The sequence below is a fragment of the Falco rusticolus genome, chromosome 8 (assembly GCF_015220075.1).
Source record: "Falco rusticolus isolate bFalRus1 chromosome 8, bFalRus1.pri, whole genome shotgun sequence".
In the NCBI taxonomy this organism is placed as follows: domain Eukaryota; kingdom Metazoa; phylum Chordata; class Aves; order Falconiformes; family Falconidae; genus Falco; species Falco rusticolus.
Window position 1 is genome coordinate 23939159 of NC_051194.1, and position 24940 is coordinate 23964098.

At 44.2% G+C, this 24940-nt stretch overlaps 1 protein-coding gene across 1 annotated transcript in view; it reads left to right on the top strand.

The window, feature by feature from the left end:
• The window catches only part of NEB (nebulin), a 132519-nt gene that overhangs the window by 40216 nt on the left and 67363 nt on the right, over nt 1-24940 (top strand). The window contains exons 44-73 of the mRNA XM_037397516.1: nt 393-596; nt 966-1070; nt 1165-1272; nt 2410-2721; nt 3759-3962; nt 4333-4437; nt 4532-4639; nt 5777-6088; nt 7127-7330; nt 7700-7804; nt 7899-8006; nt 11214-11525; nt 12198-12401; nt 12771-12875; nt 12970-13077; nt 14215-14526; nt 15222-15425; nt 16195-16299; nt 17006-17113; nt 17675-17986; nt 18428-18631; nt 19082-19186; nt 19690-19797; nt 20762-21073; nt 21487-21690; nt 22769-22873; nt 23052-23159; nt 23548-23859; nt 24366-24569; nt 24764-24868. Coding sequence (XP_037253413.1) covers nt 393-596; nt 966-1070; nt 1165-1272; nt 2410-2721; nt 3759-3962; nt 4333-4437; nt 4532-4639; nt 5777-6088; nt 7127-7330; nt 7700-7804; nt 7899-8006; nt 11214-11525; nt 12198-12401; nt 12771-12875; nt 12970-13077; nt 14215-14526; nt 15222-15425; nt 16195-16299; nt 17006-17113; nt 17675-17986; nt 18428-18631; nt 19082-19186; nt 19690-19797; nt 20762-21073; nt 21487-21690; nt 22769-22873; nt 23052-23159; nt 23548-23859; nt 24366-24569; nt 24764-24868 — 5412 coding nt within the window. The remainder of the gene's footprint in view (nt 1-392; nt 597-965; nt 1071-1164; nt 1273-2409; nt 2722-3758; nt 3963-4332; nt 4438-4531; nt 4640-5776; nt 6089-7126; nt 7331-7699; nt 7805-7898; nt 8007-11213; nt 11526-12197; nt 12402-12770; nt 12876-12969; nt 13078-14214; nt 14527-15221; nt 15426-16194; nt 16300-17005; nt 17114-17674; nt 17987-18427; nt 18632-19081; nt 19187-19689; nt 19798-20761; nt 21074-21486; nt 21691-22768; nt 22874-23051; nt 23160-23547; nt 23860-24365; nt 24570-24763; nt 24869-24940) is intronic.

Sequence of the window (24940 nt, forward strand, 5' to 3'; positions counted from 1 at the left end):
AGGGGGAAGGCAGCCAAGTGTTCCCTTTTGGAGGACCAGCAATGGGCAAAGGCAGGCCATGTGAGAAAACGGAGTCAAGAGAGTTAGGTGATGAGGTATAAGGCTCCTCCCATGCCTCTGCCAGCTGGGGATTTCCAAATGGGGCAGGTCTTTCCTGGGCAGACAAAGAAGATGGAGGTGGAGGGTTTGTGGGTGATTTTGTGGCTGCTTGTGGTGCTGTAGTCATGAGGAGCCAGGCTGTGGGGAGCTGAGCTTAGTGGGAGCCCCTTTTGTGGTGGCTGGTGGGTTGATGCAGGGGAATGTGTTTAGGTAGGCTGAGGTTGCCTTGGTAGGAGGAGTGGCTGCATGGAGCAAGGAGGCTGCTGAGCTGCTTTGTGTCTCTGTCCTTTCAGAACGTGTACAAGTCTGACCTTCTGTGGCTGAGGGGCATTGGCTGGTCCCCAAGTGGTTCGCTGGACGATGAGAAGAATAAGAGGGCGAGCCTCATCCTGAGTGACAAGAAGTATCGGCAGCACCCGGACACCATCAAGTTCACCAGCATCCCTGACTCGATGCCTATGGTTCTGGCAAAGCACAACTCTGAGATTATGAACCAAGTGAGATATCCTTGTGTTTGCAGCCTGAAGGGAACGCGTGCATTTCCCAGGACGCTGGGTTCTCTCTTTCCAGGGCCTGGGTTTTGCAAGGGGGATATTGCATCCTCTTGCGTCAGGGATATGTATTTCTCGGTTTAGATCAATTTCAGTTTTGTGCAGTTGGGGCAGTAGCTGGATGCATTGGAGTTGGGGGGGGGTTGCGGGGAAAGGTGAATCATTAGAAAGTTTTGTGTGAAGAAAAGGTGTTTCTGAGTCGGTGCAAAGTAGAGGCCCCTTGCTTCAGTGCCCTGAGGCGGTTAGCTCCTTGAGGTTGTGTTGCCCGGTGCTTGTGTGATCATATTTGCTCACGTATGTGCTCCGTTTTTTCAGCGCTTGTACACATCAGCCTGGGAGAAAGATAAAACCAGCATTCACATTATGCCGGATACACCTGGTATTTTGCTAGCCCAGCAGAACAAAGTGAACTTCAGTGAGGTAGGTGGTTGAGTTTGGCTTCAGTGTCCGTGCCTGGACACGGCTGTGCCCGGGAAGAAGTGTTGTTTGAGGGGAGTGCTTGTTTTTCTTTCAGAAACTGTACAAGCTTGCGATGGAGGAGGAGAAGAAAAAGGGCTATGACATGCGGGCAGATGCCATTCCTATCAAGTCTGCTAAAGCTTCCAGAGACATTGCAAGTGATGTGAGTACAGGGGACCCTCGGCGGCACACCCTCTGAGAGAGTTTCCTCGCGCTTGCAGTTGAAGCCCAGGGTTTGCATCCTCAGCCAAATGGAGGCAACACAGCCCTTACCTGTCATTGCCATTCAGCTGGCCTGTAGTTGGTTCTGGAGGGTCTTCCCGCAGCTGCCCCTGCATGTTATGGGTGTGCAGTGGTGTGGAGGGAATGTGTAGGTGGTGTGGAGGGAGTAGCTGTTGGAGCTGGGTGCTGGACACAATCGAAAGCGGCGTTGTCCTGGGGTTGTGGCAGCACCCCCTCGTGCTGGACACTACTTTGGACGCGGTGTGGTGGCCTCAGGACTGCCAGTCTGCACTCCCCTGCCATTGCAGCTACACAGCTGAGCTGGACATTACAAGAGAAACCCAAAGCCAGTTTTATGGTACAACAGGGGCATTTATTATTGCTGAAGAATGGTCATTCCTGTCCCCTGCAGTATCTTATCAGGGCTTAGCCCTTCAGGAGCTAATTTTCCTCTCCTATATGTGATTCCCTTGTTCAGGTTTGTTCCCTTGCTGTAAGGAGATGAGGTCTATCTGACCTCAGTCTTACCTGACATTTCATTAAGAGGCAGGGAAAAACTGTCATGTTTCCCCTTTTCACTTCCCAAGCTCAGCTGTAGGGCTGCAGCTGAGGACACACACTGGGCTGGGGGAATAAGACATCCTGAGGAGTGTGTCAGCTGCTGCGGTCTGTGTGGGTGGGTGCAATCAGGGATGTGCAGGATGAGGCCCAGGTTACTGCTGGAGCAGTCTGGTGGTTTTCCTGAGTTTTGCCTCCCAGCTGCAGAGCTGGCTTCTCAGTGTGGGTGCTCAGGTTGTGTGGAGAGCCTGTCTGCTGACCTGCATTGCTCCTGGATCCCGAGCTGGCTTGGTTGGAGCTGCCGTGTGGCCCTCAATTGTGCCTCCTGTGTCCCAGTGTAGGCGTGGGGTGGGAGGGAGGTGTAGGACACAGTAGGGATATGCTGTGCTTAGATGCTTCTTGACGTGGTGATCTTGCCAGGCCCTGTTAGCAAAGCCCTTGCTCACAGCTGCTGCTACAGAATAGCATGAGAAGGGAGAAGGGCTGGCCTGAAACTTACTGAGCCTCTTCAACCCTGCAGTACAAGTACAAAGAAGGCTATCGCAAGCAGCTGGGCCACCATATTGGAGCCCGTAACATAGAGGATGATCCGAAGATGATGTGGTCAATGCACGTAGCCAAGATCCAGAGTGACAGGGAGTACAAGAAAGCCTTTGAGAAGACCAAGACACACTTTAGTAGCCCAGTGGACATGCTGGGAATTGTGTTGGCCAAGAAATGTCAGGAGCTGGTCAGCGACATTGATTACAAGCACCCTCTGCATCGGTGGACCTGTCTGCCGGACCAGAACGATGTTGTACAAGCCAAGAGGGTATACGACCTTCAGAGTGATGTAAGTTGTTCATTACTGGCTGTGTGAAAAGCAGAAGCCTCTCTTGTGTACTGTAATGTTGTTGGAGAATATCCATGTGGGGAACATACTTCTGGGCTGATTCTGTGGAACTGTGTTCTGACTATACTGTCTTGTTGTATCATAGAATCACAGAATAGTTTTGATTGTTGAGGACCTTCAATATATTGTAGTTCCAATCCCCTGCCCTGAGCAAAGACACCACCCATCAGCCCAAGTTTCTCCAGCCCCATCCAGCCTGGCCTTGAGCAATGCCAGGGATGGGGCACCCACATCTGCTCTGGGCAGCCTGTGCCAGTGCTTCACAATTGCCACAGTAAAGAATTTCTTCCTAATATATTTGAAATATCTGCCCTCTTTCAGCTTAAAACAATTACCGATGTGTTGATATTGAAAAGATTTTTTAATTCCAGGCTTTCTCATGCAGGTCTCTTTAATTTCTCATTTTACAGTTCAAGAAAGGCTCTAGATATTGAGCCTTTTTTTTTTTGCTGAGATTTTGTCGTGAACAGTCAGGGATGAAGTTTGTGTGGGTTCATGCTCTATGGTCACAGAAGAGACCTGTCTTGCCTTGAGCATTCTCGGGGGAGAGCTGCGGGAGGTGGCTAGAGTTATGTGTGGCACGGGAGGGGGAAGGCAGCCAAGTATTCCGTTTTGGAGGACCAGCAATGGGCAAAGGCAGGCCATGTGAGAAAACGGAGTCAAGAGAGTTAGGTGATGAGGTATAAGGCTCCTCCCATGCCTCTGCCAGCTGGGGATTTCCAAATGGGGCAGGTCTTTCCTGGGCAGACAAAGAAGATGGAGGTGGAGGGTTTGTGGGTGATTTTGTGGCTGCTTGTGGTGCTGTAGTCATGAGGAGCCAGGCTGTGGGGAGCTGAGCTTAGTGGGAGCCCCTTTTGTGGTGGCTGGTGGGTTGATGCAGGGGAATGTGTTTAGGTAGGCTGAGGTTGCCTTGGTAGGAGGAGTGGCTGCATGGAGCAAGGAGGCTGCTGAGCTGCTTTGTGTCTCTGTCCTTTCAGAACGTGTACAAGTCTGACCTTCTGTGGCTGAGGGGCATTGGCTGGTCCCCAAGTGGTTCGCTGGACGATGAGAAGAATAAGAGGGCGAGCCTCATCCTGAGTGACAAGAAGTATCGGCAGCACCCGGACACCATCAAGTTCACCAGCATCCCTGACTCGATGCCTATGGTTCTGGCAAAGCACAACTCTGAGATTATGAACCAAGTGAGATATCCTTGTGTTTGCAGCCTGAAGGGAACGCGTGCATTTCCCAGGACGCTGGGTTCTCTCTTTCCAGGGCCTGGGTTTTGCAAGGGGGATATTGCATCCTCTTGCGTCAGGGATATGTATTTCTCGGTTTAGATCAATTTCAGTTTTGTGCGGTTGGGGCAGTAGCTGGATGCATTGGAGTTGGGGGGGGGTTGCGGGGAAAGGTGAATCATTAGAAAGTTTTGTGTGAAGAAAAGGTGTTTCTGAGTCGGTGCAAAGTAGAGGCCCCTTGCTTCAGTGCCCTGAGGCGGTTAGCTCCTTGAGGTTGTGTTGCCCGGTGCTTGTGTGATCATATTTGCTCATGTATGTGCTCCGTTTTTTTCAGCGCTTGTACACATCAGCCTGGGAGAAAGATAAAACCAGCATTCACATTATGCCGGATACACCTGGTATTTTGCTAGCCCAGCAGAACAAAGTGAACTTCAGTGAGGTAGGTGGTTGAGTTTGGCTTCAGTGTCCGTGCCTGGACACGGCTGTGCCCGGGAAGAAGTGTTGTTTGAGGGGAGTGCTTGTTTTTCTTTCAGAAACTGTACAAGCTTGCGATGGAGGAGGAGAAGAAAAAGGGCTATGACATGCGGGCAGATGCCATTCCTATCAAGTCTGCTAAAGCTTCCAGAGACATTGCAAGTGATGTGAGTACAGGGGACCCTCGGCGGCACACCCTCTGAGAGAGTTTCCTCGCGCTTGCAGTTGAAGCCCAGGGTTTGCATCCTCAGCCAAATGGAGGCAACACAGCCCTTACCTGTCATTGCCATTCAGCTGGCCTGTAGTTGGTTCTGGAGGGTCTTCCCGCAGCTGCCCCTGCATGTTATGGGTGTGCAGTGGTGTGGAGGGAATGTGTAGGTGGTGTGGAGGGAGTAGCTGTTGGAGCTGGGTGCTGGACACAATCGAAAGCGGCGTTGTCCTGGGGTTGTGGCAGCACCTCCTCGTGCAGGACACTACTTTGGACGCGGTGTGGTGGCCTCAGGACTGCCAGTCTGCACTCCCCTGCCATTGCAGCTACACAGCTGAGCTGGACATTACAAGAGAAACCCAAAGCCAGTTTTATGGTACAACAGGGGCATTTATTATTGCTGAAGAATGGTCATTCCTGTCCCCTGCAGTATCTTATCAGGGCTTAGCCCTTCAGGAGCTAATTTTCCTCTCCTATATGTGATTCCCTTGTTCAGGTTTGTTCCCTTGCTGTAAGGAGATGAGGTCTATCTGACCTCAGTCTTACCTGACATTTCATTAAGAGGCAGGGAAAAACTGTCATGTTTCCCCTTTTCACTTCCCAAGCTCAGCTGTAGGGCTGCAGCTGAGGACACACACTGGGCTGGGGGAATAAGACATCCTGAGGAGTGTGTCAGCTGCTGCGGTCTGTGTGGGTGGGTGCAATCAGGGATGTGCAGGATGAGGCCCAGGTTACTGCTGGAGCAGTCTGGTGGTTTTCCTGAGTTTTGCCTCCCAGCTGCAGAGCTGGCTTCTCAGTGTGGGTGCTCAGGTTGTGTGGAGAGCCTGTCTGCTGACCTGCATTGCTCCTGGATCCCGAGCTGGCTTGGTTGGAGCTGCCGTGTGGCCCTCAATTGTGCCTCCTGTGTCCCAGTGTAGGCGTGGGGTGGGAGGGAGGTGTAGGACACAGTAGGGATATGCTGCGCTTAGATGCTTCTTGACGTGGTGATCTTGCCAGGCCCTGTTAGCAAAGCCCTTGCTCACAGCTGCTGCTACAGAATAGCATGAGAAGGGAGAAGGGCTGGCCTGAAACTTACTGAGCCTCTTCAACCCTGCAGTACAAGTACAAAGAAGGCTATCGCAAGCAGCTGGGCCACCATATTGGAGCCCGTAACATAGAGGATGATCCGAAGATGATGTGGTCAATGCACGTAGCCAAGATCCAGAGTGACAGGGAGTACAAGAAAGCCTTTGAGAAGACCAAGACACACTTTAGTAGCCCAGTGGACATGCTGGGAATTGTGTTGGCCAAGAAATGTCAGGAGCTGGTCAGCGACATTGATTACAAGCACCCTCTGCATCGGTGGACCTGTCTGCCGGACCAGAACGATGTTGTACAAGCCAAGAGGGTATACGACCTTCAGAGTGATGTAAGTTGTTCATTACTGGCTGTGTGAAAAGCAGAAGCCTCTCTTGTGTACTGTAATGTTGTTGGAGAATATCCATGTGGGGAACATACTTCTGGGCTGATTCTGTGGAACTGTGTTCTGACTATACTGTCTTGTTGTATCATAGAATCACAGAATAGTTTTGATTGTTGAGGACCTTCAATATATTGTAGTTCCAATCCCCTGCCCTGAGCAAAGACACCACCCATCAGCCCAAGTTTCTCCAGCCCCATCCAGCCTGGCCTTGAGCAATGCCAGGGATGGGGCACCCACATCTGCTCTGGGCAGCCTGTGCCAGTGCTTCACAATTGCCACAGTAAAGAATTTCTTCCTAATATATTTGAAATATCTGCCCTCTTTCAGCTTAAAACAATTACCGATGTGTTGATATTGAAAAGATTTTTTAATTCCAGGCTTTCTCATGCAGGTCTCTTTAATTTCTCATTTTACAGTTCAAGAAAGGCTCTAGATATTGAGCCTTTTTTTTTTTTGCTGAGATTTTGTCGTGAACAGTCAGGGATGAAGTTTGTGTGGGTTCATGCTCTATGGTCACAGAAGAGACCTGTCTTGCCTTGAGCATTCTCGGGGGAGAGCTGCGGGAGGTGGCTAGAGTTATGTGTGGCACGGGAGGGGGAAGGCAGCCAAGTATTCCGTTTTGGAGGACCAGCAATGGGCAAAGGCAGGCCATGTGAGAAAACGGAGTCAAGAGAGTTAGGTGATGAGGTATAAGGCTCCTCCCATGCCTCTGCCAGCTGGGGATTTCCAAATGGGGCAGGTCTTTCCTGGGCAGACAAAGAAGATGGAGGTGGAGGGTTTGTGGGTGATTTTGTGGCTGCTTGTGGTGCTGTAGTCATGAGGAGCCAGGCTGTGGGGAGCTGAGCTTAGTGGGAGCCCCTTTTGTGGTGGCTGGTGGGTTGATGCAGGGGAATGTGTTTAGGTAGGCTGAGGTTGCCTTGGTAGGAGGAGTGGCTGCATGGAGCAAGGAGGCTGCTGAGCTGCTTTGTGTCTCTGTCCTTTCAGAACGTGTACAAGTCTGACCTTCTGTGGCTGAGGGGCATTGGCTGGTCCCCAAGTGGTTCGCTGGACGATGAGAAGAATAAGAGGGCGAGCCTCATCCTGAGTGACAAGAAATATCGGCAGCACCCGGACACCATCAAGTTCACCAGCATCCCTGACTCGATGCCTATGGTTCTGGCAAAGCACAACTCTGAGATTATGAACCAAGTGAGATATCCTTGTGTTTGCAGCCTGAAGGGAACGCGTGCATTTCCCAGGACGCTGGGTTCTCTCTTTCCAGGGCCTGGGTTTTGCAAGGGGGATATTGCATCCTCTTGCGTCAGGGATATGTATTTCTCGGTTTAGATCAATTTCAGTTTTGTGCGGTTGGGGCAGTAGCTGGATGCATTGGAGTTGGGGGGGGGTTGCGGGGAAAGGTGAATCATTAGAAAGTTTTGTGTGAAGAAAAGGTGTTTCTGAGTCGGTGCAAAGTAGAGGCCCCTTGCTTCAGTGCCCTGAGGCGGTTAGCTCCTTGAGGTTGTGTTGCCCGGTGCTTGTGTGATCATATTTGCTCATGTATGTGCTCCGTTTTTTCAGCGCTTGTACACATCAGCCTGGGAGAAAGATAAAACCAGCATTCACATTATGCCGGATACACCTGGTATTTTGCTAGCCCAGCAGAACAAAGTGAACTTCAGTGAGGTAGGTGGTTGAGTTTGGCTTCAGTGTCCGTGCCTGGACACGGCTGTGCCCGGGAAGAAGTGTTGTTTGAGGGGAGTGCTTGTTTTTCTTTCAGAAACTGTACAAGCTTGCGATGGAGGAGGAGAAGAAAAAGGGCTATGACATGCGGGCAGATGCCATTCCTATCAAGTCTGCTAAAGCTTCCAGAGACATTGCAAGTGATGTAAGTACACAGGAGTCCTTGGTGGCACAGTCTCCTCAGTCTTACTTGATATTTCAGAAAGAGGCAGGGAAAAAGGTCATTGCACCAAGAATCACGGAATGGTTTGAATTGGAATGGATCTTAAAGATCATTGAATTCCCATCCCTCAGCCATGGACAGGGTCAGCTTGTGGTAGACCAGGTTTCTCCAAGCCCCATCCAACCTGGTCCTGAGCACTTCCAGGGATGGGGCACCTGCAACTGCTCTGGGCAGCCTGTGCCAGTGCCTCACCACCCTCACAGGGATGAATTTCTTTCTAATATTTAATCTGTATCTGCCCTCTTTTAGTTTAAAACCATTATCCCTCATCACTACACTCCCTGATAGTCTCCCTCCCTATCTTTCATGTAGGCCCCTTTAGGTATTGGAAGGCTGCTATAAGTTCTCCACAGAGCCTTTTCTCCTCTAGGTTTAACAACCCTTACTCTCTCAGCCTGCCTTCATTGGAGAGGTGCTCCAGCTCTCTGATCATGCTCGTGGGCCTTTTCTGGACCCACTCAAGCAGGTCCATGTTTTTCTTATGCTGGCAACCCCAGAGCTGGACGTAGTGCTCCATGTGGGTTCTCAGAAGAGCAGGGCAGAGGGGAGAATCTCCTCTCTGGACCTGGTAGCCACATTTCTTTTGATGCAGCCCAGGATACGATTGGCTTGATGGCCTAAGCACACATTGCTGGCTCATATTAATTTTTATATCCACCAATACTCCCAAGTCCTTCCCTGCAGCATTGCTGTCTATTCACTCCTTCTCAGCATGTAGTATCCATGTTTGGGGTTGCCTCGTCCCAGGTGCAGGACCCTGCACTTGGCCTTGTTGAACTTCATGTGGTTTGCACAGGCCCACCTCTGAGTCCTGTCAAGGTCCCCCTGGATGGCATTCCTTCCCTCTAGAGTATCAGCCCCAACACTTAGCCTTGTGTCATCCACAGACTTTCTGAGGGTGCATTCAATCACACTGTCTGTGTCCCCAGCAAAGATGTTAAATAATACTCATCGCAGTATGGACCCCTGAGGAACACCACTCATCACTGGTCTCTACCCAGACATCAAGCCATTCATCACAACTCTCCTGAGTGCTATCATCCAGGCAATTCCTTATCCACTGAGTGGTCCACGTGTCAAATCCACATCTCTCCATTTTAGTGACAAGGATGTTGTGTGGGACAGTATCAAATGCTTTGCAAAAGTCTTGGTAGATGATGTCAGTTGCTTTTCCCTTATCTACTCATGCTGTAACCCTGTCGTAGAAGGCCACCAAATTTGTCAGGTACTATTTGCCCTTAGTGAAGCCATGTTGGCTGTCACTAGTAACCTCACTGTTTTCTGTGTGCCTTCACATAGTTTCCAGGAGGGTCTGCTCCATGATCTTGCTGGGGACAGAGGTGAGACTGACTGGCATGTAGTTCCCTATCTATTCCTTTTTTCCCATTTTTAAAATGGGGGTGATGAGTCCCCTTTTCCAGTCACCGGGAACTTCACCAGTCTGCCATAACTTCTCAGATATGATGGATAGTGGCTTGCAACTTCATCCACTAGTTCCCTCAGCACCACTGGATGCATCTCATGAGGTCTCGTGGACCTGTGCACATTCAGACTCCTTAGATGGTCTTGAAACCTGGTCTTCTCCTACAGTGGCCAGTACTTCATTCTCCTAGTCACTGCCTTTGGATTCAGTGAATTGGGCAATGTGGCTAGAGCACCTGGCAGTGAAGACAGAGGCAAAGACATTGCTGAGTACCTCAGCCTTCTTCAAGTCAGTTGTAGCAAGGTCTCCTGTTTTGCTCATTGTGGGGGTACAGTTTCTTTCATCATCCTTTTTGGCCTGTGTACCTGAAGAAACCCTTCTTGTTATTCTTTTTTTTATGTCCCTAGCCAAGTTCAGCTCTAACTGTCCCTTGGCTCTTCTGATCCTCTCCCTGCACTCCCAGGCCATATCCCTATAATCTCCCCAGGATGTGTATCACTGCCTCCATTGCCTACGCATTTTGCTTTTGTGTTTCAGTCTGGCTAAGAGGTCCTGACTTAGCCAACCTGGCCTCCTGCCTCCCCTGCCTGACTTCCTGCATGTTGAGATTGAGAGTTTTTACATCCAAAGAAAAATGCCTTTAAATACCTCCCAGCTCTCATGTACTTCTTTATCTCTGGGGACAGTTTCCCAAGGGTTCCCACTCACTAGTACCCTAAACAGCTGAAAGTTTGTCTTTTTAATGTTAACAGTACTAACTCAGCTTTTTACCTGTCCCGTTCCCTTCAGGATAGATTAAATCTACCAGGGCATGATTGCTGCAGCCCAAGCTACCTCCAGTCTTGACCTCTTAAATAAGTCTTCCTCATTAGTGAGAAACAGGTCCAGCAGTGCGTCTCCTCTGGTCAGCACTCCATCACATCCACTAGGAAGTTGTCCTCCATGTACTCCAGTAGTTCCCTGGACTGCTTGAAGTTTGCTGTACTGCATTTTCAGCAGATGTCTGGGTGGTTGAAATCCCCTATTGGGATCATGGCCTGTGAATGTGATGCTTCCTGCAGATGAAGAAAGAACTCTTCTGCAAACACCTCTCCTTGCTTAGGAGGCCTGTAGTACACAGCAATCACAAAGTTTTCTTTGTTTGCTTAGTCTCAAATTTTCACCCATAAGCTCTCAAAATGCACGTTACTGAAAAACTGTCATGTTTCCCCTTGTCATTTCGCAAGCTCAGTGGCTGTAGGGCTGCAGCTGAGGACACACACTGGGCTGGGGGAATAAGACATCCTGAGGAGTGTGTCAGCTGCTGCGGTCTGTGTGGGTGGGTGCAATCAGGGATGTGCAGGATGAGGCCCAGGTTACTGCTGGAGCAGTCTGGTGGTTTTCCTGAGTTTTGCCTCCCAGCTGCAGAGCTGTCTTCTCAGTGTGGGTGCTCAGGTTGAGTGGAGAGCCTGTCTGCTGACCTGCATTGCTCCTGGATCCCGAGCTGGCTTGGTTGGAGCTGCCGTGTGGCCCTCCGTGTGCCTCCTGTGTCCCAGTGTAGGCGTGGGGTGGGAGGGAGGTGTAGGACACAGTAGGGATATGCTGCGCTTAGATGCTTCTTGGCGTGGTGATCTTGCCAGGCCCCTTGCTCACAGTTGCTGCTACAGAATAGCATGAGAAGGGAGAAGGGCTGGCCTGAAACTTACTGAGCCTCTTCAACCCTGCAGTACAAGTACAAAGAAGGCTATCGCAAGCAGCTGGGCCACCATATTGGAGCCCGTAACATAGAGGATGATCCGAAGATGATGTGGTCAATGCACGTAGCCAAGATCCAGAGTGACAGGGAGTACAAGAAAGCCTTTGAGAAGACCAAGACACACTTTAGTAGCCCAGTGGACATGCTGGGAATTGTGTTGGCCAAGAAATGTCAGGAGCTGGTCAGCGACATTGATTACAAGCACCCTCTGCATCGGTGGACCTGTCTGCCGGACCAGAACGATGTTGTACAAGCCAGAAAGGTGTACGACCTTCAGAGTGATGTAAGTTGTTCATTACTGGCTGTGTGAAAAGCAGAAGCCTCTCTTGTATTCTCTTCCATTGTTGGAGAGAACATCAAGATGAGGAGCATAATTCTAGGCTGACTGTGTGAGACTGGGATTGTGTTGTGGCCGTACTGTCTTGCTGCCAGTTGGTATCGTGGATGGGCAGGGATGAAGTTTGTGTGGGTTCATGCTCTATGGTCTCAGAAGAGTCCTGTCTTGCCTTGAGCATTCTTGGGGGAGAGCTGCGGGAGGTGGCTAGAGTTATGTGTGGCGGGGGAGGGGGAAGGCAGCCAAGTATTCCCTTTTGGAGGACCAGCAATGGGCAAAGGCAGGCCATGTGAGAAAACGGAGTCAAGAGAGTTGGGTGATGAGGTATAAGGCTCCTCCCATGCCTCTGCCAGCTGGGGATTTCCAAATGGGGCAGGTCTTTCCTGGGCAGACAAAGAAGATGGAGGTGGAGGGTTTGTGGGTGATTTTGTGGCTGCTTGTGGTGCTGTAGTCATGAGGAGCCAGGCTGTGGGGAGCTGAGCTTAGTGGGAGCCCCTTTTGTGGTGGCTGGTGGGTTGATGCAGGGGAATGTGTTTAGGTAGGCTGAGGTTGCCTTGGTAGGAGGAGTGGCTGCATGGAGCAAGGAGGCTGCTGAGCTGCTTTGTGTCTCTGTCCTTTCAGAACGTGTACAAGTCTGACCTTCTGTGGCTGAGGGGCATTGGCTGGTCCCCAAGTGGTTCGCTGGACGATGAGAAGAATAAGAGGGCGAGCCTCATCCTGAGTGACAAGAAATATCGGCAGCACCCGGACACCATCAAGTTCACCAGCATCCCTGACTCGATGCCTATGGTTCTGGCAAAGCACAACTCTGAGATTATGAACCAAGTGAGATATCCTTGTGTTTGCAGCCTGAAGGGAACGCGTGCATTTCCCAGGACGCTGGGTTCTCTCTTTCCAGGGCCTGGGTTTTGCAAGGGGGATATTGCATCCTCTTGCGTCAGGGATATGTATTTCTCGGTTTAGATCAATTTCAGTTTTGTGCGGTTGGGGCAGTAGCTGGATGCATTGGAGTTGGGGGGGGGTTGCGGGGAAAGGTGAATCATTAGAAAGTTTTGTGTGAAGAAAAGGTGTTTCTGAGTCGGTGCAAAGTAGAGGCCCCTTGCTTCAGTGCCCTGAGGCGGTTAGCTCCTTGAGGTTGTGTTGCCCGGTGCTTGTGTGATCATATTTGCTCATGTATGTGCTCCGTTTTTTCAGCGCTTGTACACATCAGCCTGGGAGAAAGATAAAACCAGCATTCACATTATGCCGGATACACCTGGTATTTTGCTAGCCCAGCAGAACAAAGTGAACTTCAGTGAGGTAGGTGGTTGAGTTTGGCTTCAGTGTCCGTGCCTGGACACGGCTGTGCCCGGGAAGAAGTGTTGTTTGAGGGGAGTGCTTGTTTTTCTTTCAGAAACTGTACAAGCTTGCGATGGAGGAGGAGAAGAAAAAGGGCTATGACATGCGGGCAGATGCCATTCCTATCAAGTCTGCTAAAGCTTCCAGAGACATTGCAAGTGATGTGAGTACAGGGGACCCTCGGCGGCACACCCTCTGAGAGAGTTTCCTCGCGCTTGCAGTTGAAGCCCAGGGTTTGCATCCTCAGCCAAATGGAGGCAACACAGCCCTTACCTGTCATTGCCATTCAGCTGGCCTGTAGTTGGTTCTGGAGGGTCTTCCCGCAGCTGCCCCTGCATGTTATGGGTGTGCAGTGGTGTGGAGGGAATGTGTAGGTGGTGTGGAGGGAGTAGCTGTTGGAGCTGGGTGCTGGACACAATCGAAAGCGGCGTTGTCCTGGGGTTGTGGCAGCACCTCCTCGTGCAGGACACTACTTTGGACGCGGTGTGGTGGCCTCAGGACTGCCAGTCTGCACTCCCCTGCCATTGCAGCTACACAGCTGAGCTGGACATTACAAGAGAAACCCAAAGCCAGTTTTATGGTACAACAGGGGCATTTATTATTGCTGAAGAATGGTCATTCCTGTCCCCTGCAGTATCTTATCAGGGCTTAGCCCTTCAGGAGCTAATTTTCCTCTCCTATATGTGATTCCCTTGTTCAGGTTTGTTCCCTTGCTGTAAGGAGATGAGGTCTATCTGACCTCAGTCTTACCTGACATTTCATTAAGAGGCAGGGAAAAACTGTCATGTTTCCCCTTTTCACTTCCCAAGCTCAGCTGTAGGGCTGCAGCTGAGGACACACACTGGGCTGGGGGAATAAGACATCCTGAGGAGTGTGTCAGCTGCTGCGGTCTGTGTGGGTGGGTGCAATCAGGGATGTGCAGGATGAGGCCCAGGTTACTGCTGGAGCAGTCTGGTGGTTTTCCTGAGTTTTGCCTCCCAGCTGCAGAGCTGGCTTCTCAGTGTGGGTGCTCAGGTTGTGTGGAGAGCCTGTCTGCTGACCTGCATTGCTCCTGGATCCCGAGCTGGCTTGGTTGGAGCTGCCGTGTGGCCCTCAATTGTGCCTCCTGTGTCCCAGTGTAGGCGTGGGGTGGGAGGGAGGTGTAGGACACAGTAGGGATATGCTGCGCTTAGATGCTTCTTGACGTGGTGATCTTGCCAGGCCCTGTTAGCAAAGCCCTTGCTCACAGCTGCTGCTACAGAATAGCATGAGAAGGGAGAAGGGCTGGCCTGAAACTTACTGAGCCTCTTCAACCCTGCAGTACAAGTACAAAGAAGGCTATCGCAAGCAGCTGGGCCACCATATTGGAGCCCGTAACATAGAGGATGATCCGAAGATGATGTGGTCAATGCACGTAGCCAAGATCCAGAGTGACAGGGAGTACAAGAAAGCCTTTGAGAAGACCAAGACACACTTTAGTAGCCCAGTGGACATGCTGGGAATTGTGTTGGCCAAGAAATGTCAGGAGCTGGTCAGTGACATTGATTACCGCCACTATCTGCATCAGTGGACCTGTCTGCCGGACCAGAATGATGTTATCCATGCTAAGAAGGCCTATGATCTCCAGAGTGATGTGAGTACTCACTGATAGATGTTGGAGTTCTAAAGTGTTTGTAATTTCCTTGGAATATAAACTATAGAAGCTGCTTGAGCTGTCTCTTTCATTTAGTGTTTTTCACATTGTGGGTTTTTTTACCTATTCTAAGCAAGGGCATAATATTTTTAGAAGTTAATGGATCTGTTTGTAAGGACATTTGCATATAATGAACGTTTATATAAGTCTAATCACTTAGCCAAACATTGAATTAGCTGCGTATAATCCTTCATAACAGACAATCTTAATACCTTTTTATACAGATCAGGTGAACATAAAGAGGAAATTGCCTAGTATGACCTTTGTTTAGTTGCGTGACTTTAGTGGAGAGAATTTCTTTTTCTTGGAGAAAATGGTTTAAATTCAGACCTGCTGTTCTTAGTGGGTGACCATTTTTTTGCTGTGAACAAATGTTAGAGGAAAAGCTTATACTGACCTTCAGGGTTTTGTTTTAATCCTATTACTCTTTGCCCATTCCCCAACATGTTCTTGGGGGAGTGATATCTCTTGAAGACAGATATAGGGTTCTGAATCTTGGTTGCTAACAGAGAGTGTTTTGCAGATTGAACTAGGAGGAAGGCACCTTCCAGAAAGCAAGCATTAAAGTGCATGGTATATATGAAATGTTTAACTGGCAATATTAATGAGACAGCTGTCTTTGTATTTTGTAATAGAACTGCTACAAGTCTGACCTTGAATGGTTAAAGGGCATTGGTTGGGTCCCAATTGGTTCCTTGGAAGTTGAAAAAGCCAAGAAGGCGGGAGAGATCTTGAGTGACAAAATATACCGTCAGCCTCCAGACACAATCAAGTTCACTAGCGTCACTGATTCTCTAGGGATGGTCTTAGCCAAGCAGAATGCAGAGACGATGAATAAGGTGAGTCTTGATTTGTTTAGGTAACATGTCAGCAGTCTCTGCCTAAGCCTTGGAAACAGGACTAGAAATACAGATGTGTGGTTGAGATTTCAGCACGGCAAGGCTTTAAAAGTATAAGTTACATTCTTAGTATATCAACAGGTAACTTATTTTTCAGCAAGTGAGAATTTAATATGTTCTTCTAAATTACCAAGTTAAATTGGAATTATCAGTTGTGAAGCTTTCCACATGCTCTACTGTGCATCTAGTAATGTATTACTTAACTTTTATTTAATTTTTAATATAGCTATTTTCCTTATAAATCTAATAATTATCAAGTTTATCTACTAATCTAGTAATTAATAAAGTACTTGTTTTAGGGCAGTCTTTGACATAACAGTATTTCAAATAATTCCCTGTAGTACTTAAAATGTAAGAGTTTTTCTGAATCTGTGGCCCTGGTCTCAATCCTATTTATGTCAATACAAACATTTCCTTTTTTGAACAGGCCTTGTTCCTAGAGTTTAGATCTCTGTGTGTCTGATTCTCTGCCTTTTTTTTTTAACTGTTTTTTTTTTTTAACAGAATTTTATAGCATTCCTTCTAGGTTACTAATTCTTAACCTGAATATTAAGCACCTAGAGAAGTGAATATAAAATCTCATTGCTATATAAGGAATAAGGATTTTTTAGACTTGGAGTACAGATCTGTAATTCTTCTTATGTTGTAGGAGAACTCCAAGTAGTTACTGTTTTTTTCCCCCCTTTAACATATGTTATTTCTCCTGCAGCGTTTATATACTGAGGCCTGGGATAAAGACAAGACACAAATCCACATAATGCCTGACACACCTGAAATTACACTGGCAAAACAGAACATGCAAAACTACAGTGTGGTGAGTGCGTTAGCTCTACAAACATAGCTGATCTGTTTCGTGTCTGGATCAGCAGTATTCTGATAAAACTTATATAGATGATACCCTGGGTTTCTTTAAGTAACCCCCAATATTTATCCTCAAAATTGTGACTTTAAAAACATTGTTTACATATTTGTACAGTAGTGCATACATACAACAGTGAGCACTGTTGAGAATAAATTTTATGAGAAGTTGTGTGTCTCCAGTGAATTTCTGGGACTCATTTCACCAGTGTGTATACTCTTGGGAAGGCACAAAAATAATTCCAACTTTGGAAATACCAAAAAGGTAATTTAGAGCACAATTCTGAAGAGCAGTGATTCCACTGTTCAGTGTTAGTTTAGGCAAATAAATTGACATCACCAGGAGGTGGCTTTAAAAAGTAGATTTTACTCCACTTGTTTAAAAGAATAGTTTATCTCTAAAATTGTAACCAATGTTATGTTATTTAAAGTATTGAAAGAAAGAGATCGTTTGCTAAATACATTCACTATGATTTTCCTTTTATATGAATTTGTATCAGCTGCTGATAACTACTTGAGTTAAGAAAGTTAGATAAAGCTGTGTTAGAACAAATCTTACAACAGTTTTTAAAATATACTGTACTTACTAGCAGTGTGTTTTGCATAGAATGCAATATATGGAACTTACTTACATGAATCCCATTGTTTAATTCTTCACTTAGAAACTCTACAAACAGGCCATGGAAGAAGAAAAAAAGAAAGGCTATGATTTGAGAAGCGATGCTATCCCCATTCAAGCTGCCAAAGCATCCAGGCAAATTGCCAGTGATGTAAGAAACTGCTTTTTTTTCTTTGTGTGCTGATGTCTGATCTCTGCAACCTGAAAGTTATCAGCTGGATTCTGTAAAAGGCATATCAATTAAAATGTGATCGCAAATAATAGATTTTTGGAAGCAAATTATTATGTATGTTTGAAGGCTTAATAGTAATAATTAAATGTTGAGAAGTTATAAGGAGAGTATAACGCTGCTGTCATGTTAGTTTTATAGCAACTCAGAAACCTGTATCTTTAATTAAATCTTAACAGTAAGTGTATTATTATAGTTTATTAAATATATTTGATCCTTATTAAGAGAGGGTTATTTCTCGTTAATATTAGTGAAGAGTGTTTTTTTAAAAAAAAAACTTACCTAACCTTTATTTATGGTTCTAACACAATTCTCTATAAAGTTTAATGTAAGAATCCATGGTATTAGCCCCAGAATTGCTTTGACAGTGAGGTTTTTTTGACTGTAAATTATAGAGAAATTTAGAGGGTTTATTATTAGAAATACTTAATATGAGTAACTGGTATTTAGAGGTGTTATATAGTATCTTAACTTCTATTTCAGTACAAGTACAAAGAAGGCTATCGCAAGCAGCTGGGCCATCATATTGGAGCCCGTAACATAGAGGATGATCCGAAGATGATGTGGTCAATGCACGTAGCCAAGATCCAGAGTGACAGGGAGTACAAGAAAGCCTTTGAGAAGACCAAGACACACTTCAGTAGCCCAGTGGACATGCTGGGAATTGTGTTGGCCAAGAAATGTCAGGAGCTGGTCAGTGACATTGATTACCGCCACTATCTGCATCAGTGGACCTGTCTGCCGGACCAGAATGATGTTATCCATGCTAAGAAGGCCTATGATCTCCAGAGTGATGTAAGCTCTTTGCAATTTAATTTTTGGTGAGAAATGTATTAGATATTTTACATAGGTGAATGAGGCCATAACATACCAATGTGCTAGAGCCAAATTTTCAATACTTATTTCTAAGTTTCATGGCTAACTGAAACTCCGATCTCCAACTGTATATGCTAACTAATTGACATAAATTAAATAAATTAAATAACTAACTAACAGAAATTAAATTCTGTAATTCCAGAATTTGGGCTATTTATCAATTATCATTCTGTGAAAATTCAATAATGATTTCACCCTTAATGTAGATGAAATGCAGTTATTTTTTCTTAGATTTTATTCAGGATTTTGAACTTATTTTAATTAAAATTTGATAGTGAGTTCACTTAACTTTGAAAAGATGTACTCTGTAAATTGTATTATTATTTTTAGAATTACCTCTGAGTTTTTTTTTTGTGATAGAACTGCTACAAGTCTGACCTTGAATGGTTAAAGGGCATTGGTTGGGTCCCAATTGGTTCCTTGGAAGTTGAAAAAGCCAAGAAGGCGGGAGAGATCTTGAGTGACAAAATATACCGTCAGCCTCCAGACACAATCAAGTTCACTAGCGTCACTGATTCTCTAGGGATGGTCTTAGCCAAGCAGAATGCAGAGACGATGAATAAGGTGAGTCTTGATTTGTTTAGGTAACATGTCAGCAGTCTCTGCCTAAGCTCTGGTAACAGGTCTAGAAATATAACGATCACAAGTAATGCTAAATTTCAGAGAAGATGCATTTTCAAATGGTGTGCTCTGCTTATTTCAGTCAAAACTATTAGGCCATGTAATGGAAGGCTCAACTTCATCATGATATTCTGCATACGTTTTAATCTGTTCTTTCACATGTCTGTGCATTGAGCATTAATAATCCTTAAGTAATGTGGCAATTTTCTAAGTATTGTTAAATTTCCTCAGATAATTATCTTTTTAGTAATGGTATCTCTACCTGATTAAATATGTAACCATTTATTCATGCTGTATTTTTTACAATTTACATAGTATGCTCTATGTTGTACTTGTTTAATGAGATATTAATTTGTTCTGGATTGTAATACTAATCTCTTCCTGTATTCTTAGCGTTTATACACTGAAGCATGGAATAAAGATAAGACCATGGTTCATGTCATGCCTGACACACCAGAAATCCTGCTAGCTAAACAAAACCAAGTAAACTACAGTCAGGTGAGTAAAACTGAAGAAATGAGAGAATTAAACAATTTCTTACAAGTACAATTTTGTCATCTCTGACTTTTAGTTAAATATTATAATATTGTTGTGTTGTTTATTTTCACAAATTGACAGCTCCATTGCTAAAATCAGAGTTGTTCTTTCACTAGAATTTACCTCCTGGGTATATAATTGGGCTTTAGAATATGTTATCTGCCATAAATAAGAAATCATTTCTATAGCAAGGTATGGAAATAAATAATTTATCTTTCAGAATATTTCTTTCTTTGCCTTCCCTAAATGATTTCCAGTTTCCAAACATCAACAATACAATTATAAGTTCTTTGAAATCTGCATTTTTTAATTTTATTTTCTAGAGAAGATAGAGCTATGTTCAGACATTTAAGTTGCCTAAACATTAACAATATTCTTTAGGGACTTAATTTGTTTTATTGCACACACGTGCTTAACTGAATGGTAATTTTTTTTTAAACAAACGTGAATATTTTTTCTCACAGAAAATGTACAAACTAGCTTTGGAGGAATCGAAGAAGAAGGGTCATGATTTGCGTTTTGATGCCATTCCTATTCAAGCTGCCAGAGCATCCAGAGAGATTGCCAGTGATGTAAGCATTTTATTTTTTTTTTATCCTGTCTGTATGGATTTGATAATGGAAAAGAATCAGAATGTATATTCATTTGTTTGTTAATGTAATATCTTAAGTTTATAGAATAGGTAATACTGGAATCCAGTGATTCTACAGCATGCGTTTACTACATGAAAGGAGTTAAGTAGACAGTATTTTATGCCTGAGGTATATATCACACTAATAAATACAGAAAATGAGGATTATTTCTATGCCCCCTGTAACAGTTCCATTAATGTCCATGGATGTTCCAGCAGGGTACTCAGTAAGGCCTATGAGTCTATGCTAGCGTTAGTCAAATTAATTTCTGATTCAAAATAGGAAATACTTTAAAATCTTTCCCCAAAATAGATATATTAGTAAATCAGTTCTAAAAGTTCTGAATTGTTGTCTTTTCCTGAAGAAAAAATAGTTTTGTTTAAGTGTCATACTGAAATTCATGATGTGTGAATATAAAAAACAGGAGAAAACCCCCATAATGACTGACAAGTTTTGCTTCTGGGATGAGGAAATATCACTAACAGACAGAGTAAAACAGCTTTTTATGCTCCTTGTTTTTCTATGATGATTAATATTTAACTGTTAGTATTAAGACCAACTCAGACTGTCTTCATCAAGGTGTTTTGTAATAAATTTCTAAAATAAGTGAATCTTTACAATTAATCTTAATAGTAAAAGAATGTGGAATATCAAACTTTTTAGTAAGGATGTGACATTAAGTGTTTAGTTAATTAAGTGTGATATAGTTACATAAAAAAATCAGAGATAATGATTTCTGTAATAAAAATCCTTTTTATGTGAAAACTACTAAAAGAGTAGAAAGACCTAAACCATATTTTTCTCTAAACAAAATACTAATGATTATGTTAAACTGTGTGAATTATTTATAATTATTTATAAATTTATAAATATACCATGTGAATATGAATGTGCATTATTTCAGTACAAGTACAAAGAAGGCTATCGCAAGCAGCTGGGCCATCATATTGGAGCCCGTAACATAGAGGATGATCCGAAGATGATGTGGTCAATGCACGTAGCCAAGATCCAGAGTGACAGGGAGTACAAGAAAGCCTTTGAGAAGACCAAGACACACTTTAGTAGCCCAGTGGACATGCTGGGAATTGTGTTGGCCAAGAAATGTCAGGAGCTGGTCAGTGACATTGATTACCGCCACTATCTGCATCAGTGGATCTGTCTGCCGGACCAGAACGATGTTATCCATGCCAAGAAGGCCTATGATCTACAGAGTGATGTGAGTAAATAATTGAATTTGTAATACATAATTAAATATATTTGGTCTTGTGCATTATAATTTTTTAAAGATATATAATATGCCTTAATCACCTCAGACATGTTGATAAAGGTGAAATGTTTAATATTCTAACATCAAGTTTATGTTTAATCCTATTTTCTCAGTCCTTAGCCTGAGGTGTAATACGTGTGTAACTCTGGTATTTGTGGAATTCTTCAATAACTTCATTCTTTTTTTTTTATTATTATTATTTTACTGTATCTTCTAAAATAACAATTGTTCACAAACCCATATCCTACTGCTATGCAGAAATATATACAATTTTTCATATAGATTAGGATGTGCTTATTTATAATTATTTTAATATTTGATCACACTTACACATACATAATGAACTTTCAATTTTTTTTCAGGCTGTTTACAAATCAGACCTGGAATGGCTAAGGGGTATCGGATGGGTTCCTATTGGTTCCATGGAAGTTGAGAAAGCCAAGAAAGCTGGAGAAATCCTGAGTGAAAGGAAATATCGTCAACCAGCAGACCAAATTAAATTTACCAGTGTGACAGATTCTTTGGCCATGGTCTTAGCCAAACAAAATGCTGAGATAATGAACAAGGTGAGGGTGGTGGGTTTTTTTTCAAAATCACTAGCATTACTAGCTAGTAGAACTTGTTTGTGAGGTGAAAAATACACTAAAAAGTAAGGCTAAACACTTTCATTGTGGACTTAAACAAAATGAATGTCCAAATTCAGCTTTTGCATAGGAAAGCACTTATCTGAGGGCTCTGTCCAACATGAACACTGATTAAAAATGTCTGAAAAAAAATCACCTAAATCACATCTTTTTCAAGAGTAATATTAAAAATTCTGGTGAATTTCCCTCTTCCTCCCATCTAAACTGAAATCCTATTTTTACATGTCTGTTTGGAATGGTTTTCCTATTTTGTTAATGCTCCTTTACTATACAAAGTTATTCTCTGATAAAACAGGCTTAATTTTTTGTGGTTTTTAAGCAATACTGTGAAATCTGCAGAAACTACATTCCAGCAAGGTGTTATGGTATGTCCAGAGGTGGTGGTGCCATGACCATGCTATAAGATAGGATGTAGCAGAATATTGAGGCTTTTACTGCAGCTGCTATAATGATGTATTGTTAACTGAATGTCATACTGCATGATGAACAACCTATGAGGAAATAGCAGATGTTATCTGGAAGCGCAGCTTCTGCAATTTATCTCAGACCTGCAGGACGCAAGACACAAAGTATCTACTCCTTCTCTTTAATAAGAAACATCAATCAAAAAACTTGTACATTTACGGCAGAATAATGACTATAGTTTTCCTCCTACAGCAGTTTTCCAGCAATCCTAAATCAATCAATTGCTGTGCCAACTATAGCCTGAGAAATAATGAGGAAGGACAAAGTTTCCTCCTTGATCTTTGCTATGTCTGGTTATTTAAAGCTTGCTTGAGCTAGCCTTCACATTTTGTAAAGTACTTTCTTTGGATAAATGTGTTAGTTTTGCTATATATATATAGAGAGAGATATAGATATATCTTGTTCTGCTTCAAGATTAGTTTTCTTTTATATCACAGATATATTTTTGATAAATATTACTTTCAAATTTGCAGTCTTTCCATCATGACACATATAAAGAAATTTTTTTAAAGGGATGTGTTTTCCTGTCTCCTAGCGTTTATACACAGAAGCCTGGGATGCAGACAAAACGTCTATTCATGTCATGCCTGACACACCGTCAATTTTGCTAGCGAAGGCCAATGCAGCTAATGTCAGCCATGTAAGAACTTTTAAACATATACTAAAGTAATGGAAATTCAGAAATGAAGTAAGCATTTCTTTAACTGTAAAGATCGTCTAAAACATGCATTCATTACAATTTTAAGAAAAAACAATGAAAAGTAGAAATTCTATTTCTCAGAATATTAAGAAGCCATTTTCTGTTATCTTTTGTATAGAAACTTTATGTAGAAGCCTGGGAAGAGGCAAAAAAGAAGGGTTATGACATGAGAGCTGATGCAATTCCAATCCGAAGTGCAAAGGCATCAAGAGATATTGCGAGTGAAGTATGTTCTTCCTTTACATTTATTTTCAGTCAGCTTGAGAAACAAGAGTGAAGTAATAATGTATGTACAATGTTGAAAAAACATGATACATCAGACCCATCTTGAAAGCCTACTAACAAAGAATTCACTGCTGAAAGAAAATGGGCAACAGTTTCCAAAAGGAGCATTAAATTATAAATCCTGACATTAAGCATATATTAGAAAATAATTAACTATAATGAAAATAAACAGAAGATGTGGAACAAGAATGTGTTAGGCATTTGTGAAGTCTAAATGAGTATATTTCATAACACTACAAATACTATTTGTAATCTATACCAATATGAAATAATGAGAAATTCATCTTAGATTCACTATTTCTTTTAATACTACTTTTTTGCATTTCTAGTACAAGTACAAAGAAGCACATGAGAAGCAGAAAGGCCACTACATCGGGTGCCGAACTGCCCAGGAGGACCCCAAGCTGTCGTGGGCTGCGCGTGCCATGTTGCTGCAGAACGACCGAATTTACAGGAAGGCGTACCATGACTCCAAGTCCCAGGTCCACATACCAGTCGATGCGATGTCAGTGCGGGCAGCCAAGGAGTGCCAGACACTAGTCAGTGATGTTGACTACCGCCAGTACTTCCACCAGTGGACCTGCCTGCCTGACCAGAATGACGTGATCCATGCAAGGAAGGCCTATGACCTACAGAGTGATGTGAGTGAGAGTAACTGTAGAAAAGCCTTATGAGAGATGTGTGAGGCTGTTTCTTAGTGACAATCCTAAGATTATCAATAATCTTAGGATTGCAAATATCCTTTCAAATGCACGTTCATGAGCCTGCAGTCAGTCCTGATATGTTTCTTTTAATTCATCTGGATGACCCTTTCCAAATCAGTAGTATTTTTGTCCCAGGGGCCAGAAACATTCCAGGCTGTTCATAAAGAAGCCATTTTTTTTTGGTCTGCTGTAGAATGTAGCTTGCAGACTGCTTGCAGATCACACCACTGGTCTGCATGTAACAAGTGTCTTTAAAAGACCGGTAATTTCGTTGCTGTGCGAAAAAGGGATTCAGCTGTGTGTGGGAAGGACCTGGTACACCACAGTCTCCTTGACTGCTTGCGTGTAACTGTACGAGGAGGAGCCTGGGGAAAGGCTTGTACAAAACCTCTCTGCACATAATGTTGTTGCAGCAACATGAGTAACCCTTGGTTTATTCACAGAACGTGTACAAGTCAGACCTGGAATGGTTGCGAGGCATTGGGTGGTTGACAGAAGGTTCTGTGGATGTGGTCAAAGCAAAGAAAGCCCAGGAACTCCTGAATGAAAGGCTGTACCGCACACGGCCAGACGAGCTGAAATTCACCAGCATTACTGACACGCCAGATGTTGTCCAGGCTAAGATCAATGCTTTGCAGATCAGTGACGTAAGCTTACCTTTCGTTTACCTTTGATTTATGTGATGACATTTCTTTTCTTTGTGGTGGAGAGTAGAATTTCTACCCTGGGAATGACTAATTGGAAAGTATTGCAAATCAGAATTACCAAAGAATTCCTGTTGGTTGCATTTTTCCGGTGTTCAAACCATAGTGAAATGTGATGATGCGTTCTTTCTCCGCAGCATCTGTATCGTGAAGCCTGGGATAAAGATAAGACGCAGATTACCATGCCTTCTGATACTCCCATAATGCTGCAGTCCAAAGTCAACGCTCTCAACATCAGCAATGTAAGAGAATAGAATCATTATGCATATGTAGTGTTATAAAATTGAGAGTGACAATTGTTCTTCCAGGTTTTG